This window comes from Dermatophagoides pteronyssinus, unplaced genomic scaffold (genome assembly GCF_027571235.1).
Source record: "Dermatophagoides pteronyssinus isolate colony J.1.1.1.1 unplaced genomic scaffold, Derpt_VIB-CSIC_2022.12 sq0004, whole genome shotgun sequence".
In the NCBI taxonomy this organism is placed as follows: Eukaryota; Metazoa; Arthropoda; class Arachnida; order Sarcoptiformes; family Pyroglyphidae; genus Dermatophagoides; species Dermatophagoides pteronyssinus.
In genome coordinates, this window is record NW_027461528.1 from 645,120 (window position 1) to 657,688 (window position 12,569).

The 12,569-nt window shown below is 28.2% G+C and overlaps 1 protein-coding gene across 4 annotated transcripts in view; it reads left to right on the plus strand.

Annotated features, from left to right (window-relative positions):
• LOC113798921 (protein sax-3-like) overlaps positions 1-7,532 on the plus strand; it is a 34,282-nt gene extending 26,750 nt beyond the window's left edge. For 3 of the 4 annotated variants that reach the window (XM_075819498.1, XM_075819501.1, XM_075819500.1), the window contains exons 4-9: positions 2,798-3,305; positions 3,390-3,450; positions 3,576-3,642; positions 4,151-4,636; positions 4,691-7,092; positions 7,172-7,532. In XM_075819498.1, the coding sequence (XP_075675613.1) occupies positions 2,798-3,305; positions 3,390-3,450; positions 3,576-3,642; positions 4,151-4,636; positions 4,691-7,092; positions 7,172-7,525 (3,878 nt within the window). In that variant the 3' untranslated portion in view covers positions 7,526-7,532. The remainder of the gene's footprint in view (positions 1-2,797; positions 3,306-3,389; positions 3,451-3,575; positions 3,643-4,150; positions 4,637-4,690; positions 7,093-7,171) is intronic. The other variant, XM_075819499.1, reaches the window with a different exon arrangement.
• Positions 7,533-12,569: the final 5,037 nt, after the last annotated feature.

Sequence of the window (12,569 nt, forward strand, 5' to 3'; positions counted from 1 at the left end):
AATGTTTAACGATGCATGTAATTCTTTAGTTGTTTGTTGTTGTTGTCGTTTGTTGAACTGGATTATATTTCAATCAGAATATGGAGACAGAAAGATACATTTTTTTGCATTGTTTATCGATTATGACTGAATAAATCAAGTAAGGAAGGAAAGAAAGGAAGAAAAATATGCTGATAATGTTTGTAATAATGGCCAGGTAAATTTTCTTCTTCTTTTGCTTCACAAACCAAACAAGACAAAACATAATTTCTTTTTTTCATCATCCAAATCATTATCTTGTTGTGTCCATTAATGATGATGATTATGATGATTTTACTTGCTTACTTGGTTACATCCAAAATGAAATGAATCTTTACAGAAAGAAGAAAGAAAGAAAGAAATGTTTTTGTTCAATTTCAGTTTCAATTTGTATTTTTTTTTCTTCAATTCAGCATCCTCTTTGCATTATTATATCACAAAGTTTTGTTTTCTACTTTCTTCATTCAAAAAGAAAGAAAGAAAGAATCAATTTTTCTCGTTTGTTTTCCAAACCATTCTCTCATTTCATTTCATTAATGTTGATGATGATTACATTATAATGATGATGATGATTATAATGATAAAAATGATCATATTATTGAAGGTTAATTATTCCTTTTTTTCATTATAATTTCACTTTATTACAATGTTTGATTGTAATAATAAAAACTTTGTTTTTTCGTTGTTTGTTACAAAAATTCAATTTCATATCGATTGCATCATATATGTCGGTATAGGCTATCTATGTGCCGAAGAACATTTATCAACAAAACATTCTTCAAACAACTAGTGTTTATTAAACTAAAAACTAAACTAAATAAACTTGTAATTTGTCTAGAATTTGTCTTCTGCTGTTTTTGTTGTTGTTGTTATTATTAATGATTATGATAAATGGCTATTCAAGCGGACGAAATGGATAGAATAATGTTTAGCTTATTTTCGTTCACCCCGTTCATTCATAATGATAGGATTCCTTTTTTCAACCAAGTTTTTTTTGTCTGTTTTGTTTTTGTTTTTTGTTTGTTGTTTTAATCATTCTAATGGATCATCGTCATCATTGAGATTGAGATTCAAAACATTATATAATCGACATCAAAATTGATGACGATGTTATTCATCTTTTAACGAAAACAAATTTCTCCGAAAGTTTCTCTATATTAGTCACCCCACACTGAATATTATCATCATCCTGCATTGAAGTCAGTCAAATAAACACTGTATAATTATAACACGAATATAGCTTGCCTACAGATTCTTTTGTCGGGGATGTTCACCGATTGTATATGATGATGATCATCATTATAAACATTATTAACGCACCTTTTCAGTGTTTCATATAACGATCATCATCGACGGGCAGGTAAAGGAAGGAAAAAACTTGAATTTCATTTTGTTTTGCAAAGAACACAAAACGATTTGTTGATGATCCAGTTTTTTACTTTGAAAGTTTCTTGAAAACGATAGATGTTGATGGCGAACAATTAGAGTTTTTTACAAATAAAGTGTGTGTGTGTGTATTTACAAATTTGGTATGAAGAAGAAAAAAACATTTCATTCAACTTTTTTTTGTTTTGTATGTTTAATGATAATCATAGTTTAGTTTATTATCCGCCTTATATTTTTTTTAATATATTTGGAAAAGTTTTCGTAAAGAAATTTGATCATTGATGATTGATGCAAATTGATGGAAAATTTCCCTCCAACAAAAAAAATAACGTTATTTATCTTTTTACGACGAAAGAATCGAATGAACTAATAAAAAATCGAAATGGAAAAACATTGAATTTTATTTTTCGTTTGGCTGTTTTTTAAAACAACAGCAAAAAAGTTGTGAATAAACTACACTACCCGAGCACAGTATCATCAAACAATGTCGGTCGATCGGTATACGGTTATTATTATCATTATTATTAGCTGTATCACAAAACTAAGAGAAAAAACCGAAAACGAAAGATGCCATTTAGAATTCCCAAAAAAACAAAAAAATAACATCTTTAATGTTAAGAAAGAGGGAAGCGACAAACTTTTTTTTTCGTTTTCGTTTCATTTTTGTTTTACGTTTTTTGTTTTTCGTTTCTTTACAAAATGGATTCGGCCGCCAAGTTTATATAATAATAATAACGAAAATAAATAAATAAATAAATGAATGAACGAACGAAGAAAACAACAACAACAAAAGTATAACATTATCATTTGGGCGACAGGATTGATTCGTTTTACTTTTTTCTTTTCTTCTTGCTGTTCCCGTATATATTTACAAATACGATAAATAATCGATTTTTTTCCTTTCTTTCTTTTCGTTGATTCTGCATGCTGCAGAACATCTCAAGAGTGTAATTTAGTTTTTTCTTCGTTTGAAGAAACTAAAGAAAACATATTGGCCATCATTTTCATTGATTTTTGCTTTTCTGTTTTTGGCTGTTGTTGATGATCTTATTTTGATTCTTTGAACGAATGAAGAACTTGGGCGAAAAAAATTTTTCCCTGTCTTTTCCTTAAGGCGTTAATGAATTCCATAAACATCAACACGATGATGATGATGATGAGTTTGGCTATTAATTTTGTATGTGGAAAAAAAAGTGTTAAAAAAAGTGTGCCTATGTAATGATGATGATGTGATGATGTGTTTGAAATTTAAGCCAATTTAAGCAAAAAAAAATCTCTTTTTGGCAAACACTGTGATCAAATTACATTGTTGATAAACTCTTGAGAAACAAAAATTTGTTAATTAATTATCTGTTGTTGTTGTTGTTGTTTTGTTTTTTTAACGTCATTCTAGCCATACGAGATGATTTTCGTATATTACCAAAAAATGTATTTGCAAATGTTGGTGAAATGGCTATAATGGAATGTTCACCACCACGTGGTTATCCTGAACCAACAATACGTTGGCGTAAAGATGATCAATTGTTATCAATTAACAATAATAATAATAATGGTGGTCGTTATCGTTTATCCGGTACAAATCTTCAAATAAATAATGTACAACCAGAAGATAATGGTAGTTATCAATGTTTGGCACAGAATATGGCCGGTCAAAGAGAATCATTACCAGCACAACTTAATGTTCGAGGTTTGTTTTTTTTACAAGTTTTTGCTTCAATTTGTAATTTTTTCCTATTGCGTTACCTTTTTAAATTATTTTTAGTAAAACCACATTTTATAATAAAACCTGAAGATATAACAGCATTAGCAAATGAAATTGCCGAAATTCATTGTAAAGTTGGTGGTGATCCAATACCGAATGTTAGTTGGCGTCGTGAAGGCGGTCAAATATCATCACAAAGGTATTTTTTTCGTTGGAGCTTTTTTTTGCTTCCGCAACATTGCAATTAATCATATTTTTTTGTTTTTTTTTGCTAAAATAATAGAGCTTCGATAAACGAAAATAATTCATTGAGAATCGTTAATGTTACCGAAGAAGATGAAGGCGTATGTATACGATCAATATGAAATGTCTATTTTCAAACAAAAAACCGAAAAAAAATTTGCATGATATTCATTCTCGTTTCTTTTCTTTTCTTCTTTTTTGTTTTGTTTTGACTCCCTTTATATAGCTTTATATTTGTCAAGCTGAAAATCTTGTCGATCGTATATCACATTCGGCAACATTAATCGTACATTGTAAGTATCCTTTTTTTCTTTTTTTGTTATATAATCTCTCTCGGTGTATGAATGGAACCAGATAAGAGTTAATCATCATGATGATGATGATGGTACCAGGCAATTTTCAGTTTGACATTTTTTTTCGGTTCTGATAAGATTTATATATTTTTTTGGTTATCTTTTTTTTTGTAAAAGAAAAATTACTGTTATCTAAGGTGTGTGTGTCGTTCTTTGATTTTTGCAAATTTTTTTTTTCGTTTTCATTCTTTTCCAAAACTGAATTTTTTCAACAGATAAAAATAGATTGACTATATGCACGCCATTCAAATGATGATCAGGATAAGGATGATAATTTTGAATTTTTCATTTCAAAATTAATGGAAATGAAAAATGATTAAATGAAAAAGATTAGTTTTTGGGTTGTTTGAAAGCAGAAAAGAAATTTGATTGACATTTTGTTGAAATAATCTTTTTTTCTAATTTTGTTTTGTTTTTTATCGTTTTTTTTTCTGATTAAAATATGAAGCAAAACCAACATTTTTAATTGAACCAAATGATGTTCGTGTAACAATAAATTCAATGGCAAGATTTGATTGTATTGCAAGTGGAAATCCACGTCCATCCGTATTTTGGAACAAAGAAGGAAATCAATTTTTAATGTTTCCGGATAATAAATATGAACGTTTTATGGTTACACCAGAAGGATCGTTAATCATATCACCGGTAAAAAAAGAAGATAAAGGTTATTATGTTTGTTCAGCATTATCGGTAGTTAGTTCAGCACGGACAAAAGCATATTTAAATATAAGTTCATCGATTGATTTACCACCACCGATTATTGTACTCGGGCCTGCTGATCAAACATTACCTGAACATACAACAGCAATGTTACCTTGTGATGTAATTGGTCAACCAGTACCAACATTAAAATGGTTTTTTAATAATTCACCTTTACCGGTTAATAATGTTGCTCGTTTTAGCCAACTTGATTCAGGAACATTACAAATTGATGGTAATTATTTCAAATTCAAATTTTCTAAATCTAAATCCTTTCTTTTTTTCACAGATTTACAATTATCCGATTCAGGTGAATATAAATGTCTTGCTTATTCAGAAAATGGTGAAGCATCATGGTCAGCAAAATTATTGGTTGCATCACCACATAGTACAAATACAATGTTTCATCGTATGCCTGATCCGGCAACATTTCCGGATGCACCAAGTCGACCAAACATATTGAATGTAACAGAAAATTCAATAACAATTCAATGGATACGTAGTGGTCGTGATGGTTCATCACCATTCAAAGGTATTATTATTGAATATTTTAGCCCAGATCATCATAATGAATGGATTAAAGCGGCTAAAGGAATTCAATCGGATCATTTTACAATAACCGGTCTTAAAAGTGGTTCACGTTATTATTTTATTGTACGTTCGGAAAATAATCATGGTATTGGACCACCAAGTCCAATTTCATATGAAGCAAGAACATTAGGATCAATACAAATATCTACTACTACTGTCGATATGGTTAATAATAATAATCATCATAATATGCTTACAACAAAAATGTTAGATATGAATGATATACGAAAAAAATTAGAAAATACAATTATCGAACTGAAAGATGTACGAACAATTAGTTCATCGGCTGTAAAATTATTCTGGAATATACATAGTAATGGTAATCATGATTATATTGAAGGTTTCTATATTCGTTATCGTAAAATTGATCCAAATCAAGAATATAATCACAATAATAACAACTACAATCATCATCATAATCATAATCATCACAGGGAAAATTATTCTGAAAATAAATATCAAATGCATACTGTTTATAATGGTGGTGCATCATCATATATTATCAATAATCTACCTAAATATACAACATTTGAATTTTTTCTTGTACCATTTTTCAAATCAATTGATGGCCGACCAAGTAATAGCCGTATTGTTCGTACATTGGAAGGTGTACCATCTGCATCACCAACATTAATTCAAGCTCGGCCAATAAGTTCAGATTCAGCATTGATTACATGGCAACCACCACCATTACAAGAAATGAATGGTCTACTATTGGGTTATATAATATTTGTACATGGTACCTATACTGGTTATAATATAAATTTAACTGTTAATTCAAATACAACATCATATTTATTAAGAAATTTAACATCCGAAACAGAATATGTTATACAAATTACAGCATTCACTAGTGTTGGTGTTGGTGTACCATCAGCACCATTAACATTTATAATGGATCCATTAATGATGTCAAATGATATTATTTATAATGAACATAATCAAACAGGAATATTTGATTCATCAAATGTTTGGATTTGTGTATTAATCATATCATTAATAATATTAAGTTTAATTGTATTATTATTAGGATTTTTATTATTTAAAAAACGTTCAGCAATTATGAAAAAGAATAATGAAAATTCAATGCTAAATCGTGAATTAAAATCCACACAGAATGATCATTTATTCTGTTCAAGACCATTTGATTTTCCAAAAGGATGGCAACAAAATGATATTAAACAACAACAACTACAACAACAACATTCATCGGGAACAATGATAAAATTATCACCAACATTAATACCAACTGATAATAATGGTTATTCAACAGTTACAACTGATGATCAAGCTGCTGATTATGCTGATTATGATTATGTTTCACAACAAGGTGAAAATAATTATGAATCAACAACATATGAACCATATCCATCTATAACAACAACAACAACAAATAATAATAATAATAATAATAATAATGATGATGATGGTCCAATTGCATATGCTAGTTCAAGTATTGTAATCAATAATAATAACGTTAATAATAACAATACTAATAATAATCCATATCGATTGAATAATCAAACGATTAATAATGGTAATCAGCAACCAATGCAATGGCGTACACAATTATTAAATACAAAAAATGATAATCATATGAAACCATTAAATTTTGCAGCAACATTAGATCGTAATACATTGATGTTACAAAATAATAACAATAATCAAAATGTTATTGAAAATCGTTATGGTAAAAAGAATTTATTTATCAATGAAATTGGTATTCTTGGTGGTGGTGTTGGTGGTGGTAGTGGTAAAAATATCAATATAACCGAACCATTAATTGGTAGCCATCATGGTCATCATCTTCATCAACAATATCATCCAATTGATAATAATGATAATGTAAATCATTATCATTATGCTGATTCAGCTGCATATTGTTCATCAATTGGTGGTAATATTATTGGTCAACAACAGCAACCATCACCATCATTAACTAATAATGTAACACAAATACCATCATCAAAATTAATGGCTAATCAGGTTAAATATGGTTCATTATCAAGAATTAATAAACAGCAACAACAACAACAATATCATTATGAAATTAAAAATGGTTCGAATAATAATTTTCAACAAAATGATAATAATCAAAAGGTAATTAAGTTATCTAAAGTTAAGTTTGTAAAAAAAGTTAACCCATTTTTTCTTGTTTATTATTTCTTATAATATATAGTCAAAACCACCACCAACATCATCATCATTTATATTAACATCATCAAATGATTCAATAACAAGAATACAATCACCAAAAACAACAACAACAATACAACAAAAAAATCAATTTGAATCATATCAATCAAATAAAAATCGTCAACATTTAATACAAAATCCATTGATTATGATGAATAATACTCAACCGCAACAACAATCGTATGAAGGCCGTATGATGGCTAAACAATCATCATTCAAAAATGATCATCATAGTCATAATGGAAATATTTATCTATCACGAAATAGAGCTAATAATGATATAAAAAATATAATAGATATCTGTGATAGTGAATCTACCTATCAAGAATTATCTTGAAAACAAACGACTTATCTTTTGAGAAAAACAAAACAAAATTTCCTTCTTTCTTTCTTTTTATGTGTTTGTAATATTTACTTTTACTTTTTCTCTTTTCTGTTGAATGAATTTTACATTTCATTTTGCTACTACTAGAATCTATGTCATCAATACACAAATAATTCTTTCCAATCAATCAATTGTACAGTCACAATGTTTTCGAAATTCTTTCTGTAAATTTTTATCTCAATTTGTATTTCTCATTTTTTTTTTTTTTTTTTTTTTTTTTGTTAATTGTGTTAAATAAATGAATAAATTTTGCTTAGAAAATGAACAAAAAACAAAATTCAAATTTTCTTTTCAAATTTCCCGCCAATAGATGGCGCCATTCGAGCTGGAATTTGAATTTTTCTGTTTGAAAACTTTTGATTACAAAAATAAAAGGTTTTTTGAAAACAAAAAAAAACTTTAAGCATCATTGAATGGATAGTTATCACGTATCATAATCATCATTATTATTATTATTATCATGTTCATCATCGTTAAACTAAAAACATTCCGATAAGCATTGATTTATATTGAATTGGATACAGGCAAAGGATGGTTGGTTGGTTGGTTGGCAGTCAAACAAAATCCTAGGGATTTATCTATTATATAATATGATATTGGATTCTTTTGGCGAAAAGCAATACTTTAATACTGCCTTTTAATAACCAGCAAAAAAAAAGTTTCCCCAGAAAAAAACAAAACAAGAATGTTTTTTCCCCAATTCCATTCACATTCCATTCCATCCAATGTTTTGTTTATGGAAAATGAAAACAAACGTTTTTTTACATCATCATCTTGGTTGGTTGGTGGGATTAATAATCGAATTTTTTTCGAGTTTTTTTGCTTTTTATTATCAGATGGAATATTAGATTAAAAAGAGAGGCGAAAAAAAGAATAGATTTTAATCCGCAAACAACAACAAATGGCAAAAGTTTGTTTGTTACAAAACTTCAAGTAATTTCTTTGTGCGGTGTGTGTGTGTGTGTAAATGATGTTCTGGTGTTTTATTCAAATTCAAAGAATCTTTATTGAATGGGAGAAAAAATAACATCAAAAAAAAATTCATTTTTAGTTCATCATTATTTCCGTCGATGATTGTAATCATCATCGAATGATTGATTCAAACACAGAGAGACAGGCTATCAAAAATCAAGAAAAAAAACTGTTATTTTTTCAAATTATCATCATCGTGGAATCAAAAAAAGCAAAAAAGAAATTTGAACATTTTGATATTTCGATCAATCAATGAAAAATGATTGTTTGAAAAAAAATAGTGTGATGGTGATGAAAAACTCTGGATTTTTTTTTTTTGTTTGAAAGAGTTGTCTTTCATCAACTTGTTTGTTTGTTTGTTTGGTTGAAACATATATTCAAGATTTGTTTATAACACTTCGCAGTAGAAAGTTAACTAAATCTAAACACATAATTGGTTATTATTGACTAGTATTTCAGCACGATGAAATTTTAAAATGTTGAACAAGATTCATGATGTGTTTTTAAGGTGATGTTTATTTTTTTTTGCTCTAAATCCTAACATTTAGCCATTTAATGATTCAAAATAAAACGAAATTCTCTGTTGTTTTTTTTTTGGTAGGAATCAAAATATTACATTCCTGAAATACAGATGTTTCTGGCCGGATTTTTTTTTCATTTTGAAAAATCTACACCATTCACATATAAACACAACTTAGATGTTTATATGAAAGATGTTTAGATGCAATTTCTCACATATTTTCTCAATCATCATCATCCGCATCCTAATAAATAAATACGGATCATTATTATTCAAGTTTTAAATGGATGGATAATCATTATTTTGATGATCGTTTTATATACCACCCACATAACATAACACACACATATGTTACCTATGATGATTAATGTAATAATATTAGATTATGTTTCAAACAACAAACAACAACAACAACAACAACAAACGATTATCATAATTAATCAATATTTAATCTTACAAAATATGAATTGCGTTAAGTGATTTTTTTCCTTTAAACAAAAAAGTTTAAAGTTTTTCGAAGGAAAATAAAGGAAATAGGAGAGTAAAGCTAAATTTGTTGTTGTTGTTGTTTGTTACACCTAAGAAATGAAACCTATTTATTGGCCAGGCAAGAAGAAGAAACAATCAAATACAGGTGTAACATGATAATAATGATGCATAGGATAATGATGATGATTATTGAACCTAATCATTATCATAATATGAATCATATATCAATTACTTATTGATTGCATTCTTTTGATCAGTAAAATTCATTTCTCTCTTTCAGACTCTATCGAGATTTGTAAATTATTCAGTCAAAAAAAAAATTTTTTAGGTAATGATGGTCAATTGGCAATTAGTTTTTTCACATTGTTTGTCGGTTGGTTTCTGTGTGTTTGTGTCATGTTTGTTACAACATTCAAACATTTTTTGATGGTCGATTGCGGCTGATTACATTTGATCTTCATCATAATCATCATTTGATAATCATCATCATTGAATGATGATGATGGTACTCGTGCTGTGAATTTCTTTTTTCATTCATTCTGGAATTTCTATTTCGACAATAGTAATAATAATTGAAAATGATTGAATAGCAAAAATGTTAAACGAAGCAAAAATGTTTGGGCATGCTGTGTGTATGTTTCAGGAACCATCGACCAACAGAAAAGGAAAATCTAGTTTAGTAGTAACCAATTACTACTACAGGATTCAAATGGAAATAGAAAAAAATTTGTTCAATCTACCTCCTGATCTCTCACGCTGTCCATTGATGATGATGATTGTTACACGATTCATTTTCGGTAGGCCATTCATCCATCCATCTACATTCATTATTTGATCAGATTTTTTTTTCAACCAAAAAGAACTGAAAAAAACAGGAGAGGAAGCAAGCAAAATTCATTCATTTGTAAATCATATTGACACGTGCTGCTGCTTGCTTCGTGCACGTGGTAGAGACTAATATTTTGCACACGATCATGAGTGAATTCGTGTGAATTTGAACGATATTCATTCATTATAAATCATGATGATGTGATTGGATCAAATTGCAATTGATTGGATACTATTGATGTTGTTGATGATGAGGATGATTATAATGACGTTGTTAAAAACATTCAGAAATATGCAGAAAAATGTTGATGTTGATGATGAACGCGTGTTTCCAGAAACTTTCTCTCTGGTTCTGTCATCTAATCATCATTATCAATGTGATTTGTTTTTAGTAGAATCTACTTCTATATTTTGTTTGAAAAAGTAGATTTCAAAAAAAGTCATAAAGTCTATAAGTTTGTTTGGTTTTATTTGTTTTTGAATTTTCCAATGATAAAGATCACTTGACGTGTGTTTGTTTGTTTGTTTCTACAAATGTAGGGACCAGAAAAAAATATTCATTCAGTTTAACAATCATAATGACAAATCGATCATTTCCTTTCGAAATGAAATTTGTCTTTTCCCCTCCACACCATTCAATTGCCTATCTATCTATGGATCTATGAATCTATCTGGAATATATATCCATTATTTGTTCCTGAATTTCTGGTATCTTGGGTTCAATTTTTTTTCATATAATGTCCCATGAAATGAAATGAAATTTATGGACAAAAAATATCCAATTGACAATTGGTCAAATATTTGTGAGTTTCATGTATATATTCTTATGATGACTTAAGGCAATATCAGAGAGAGAGAGAGAGAGAGAGAGAGAGAGAGAGAGAGAGAGAGAGAGAGAAAATGAAATTATTCTCTCTCTCTATATTTATATTTATGATGATGGTGGAACCCAAATGAATCATTTGATATTTATGTTGGTGGATTTCCACCAATTCCATAAATATGACAAAATATTTGTTCCAATTTTTTCTTTTCTTTTTTTTTGCCAAAAAAACATTAAGAGAAATTGAAACAGAGAAATTTGTCATTTATCAAATATTGGGGAAAATGAAATGATTCGAAATACCACCTAGTTATTTTTTTTTTTTTTTTTGCTTTTGTTTTTCCGAAAAAATCCAAATTTTGGAAATGTGAATGACATGTATCGATTGTTTCATAAAATACAATCGATTCTTCTATTACTTCCGATACTGATCATACTAATAATGATGATTAGATTTTCAACAAAAAAAATATGGTTCAGAAACAAAAAAAAAGAAGTATACATTTCAATTAATTCGATTGTTTTCGAATATTCATTCATTTTTCATTCATTCATTCAATTCATCAATCGATGATGAAAACTTTCCATTTTTTTCTTTCTTTTTGCCAATTGGATATCATTATTATTATGAAATATCATTTAGAATTATAATTATCTTGCTTCTCTCTCTCTCTTACTCCGTGCTATCTGTATCTTTCAAAATATTCTATAGATTCTTCTGTTTGGCAATTCTCTTCTGTTTGACGATTCTTTTCTGTTCTTTCATAGCAAAGCTACAATTAGCCGTTTGCCATTCGTTTATATGCTGTATTATTATTAGTTGAATGCGAATGAATGAATGAATGAATTTCCGCATAACACATAATTCATTCATTCATTCATTCATTGTCCATTGAAATGAATCGGAAAATGAAATGAATGAATGATAATAATTATAATTATTATATATGCAAATAAATGATTATTATGATTATTATATTAATTGTAAGGTATCATCATCATCATCATCATTTATGTTTCAGCTTCCTTTTTTCCTTTCCTTCATAATTTTTGTTGGATTTTTTCTCCGTTTAAGCTTGTGTTTGCTTGGTTGTCCCTATCAAAAAAAAAACCAAGGCCTTTTTTCCAAAAAAAAATGATCCAGGATTTTTGTTTTTGTTTTTTCTTCGTTTTTTTTTTTGTTGCTGTTAAAAAATAAAATAGAAAATTATCAAAGTTTTTATACAGCAGCCCAAATACACACAGAAAAATGAAACGTAAAATAGTTCGATTTTTTGCCAAAAAACCATAACATTTTTGGGTTTTAACGTCATCCACAAAATGTTATGGTTTTTTTCCTCAATATTTTATGGAAAACTGAAATC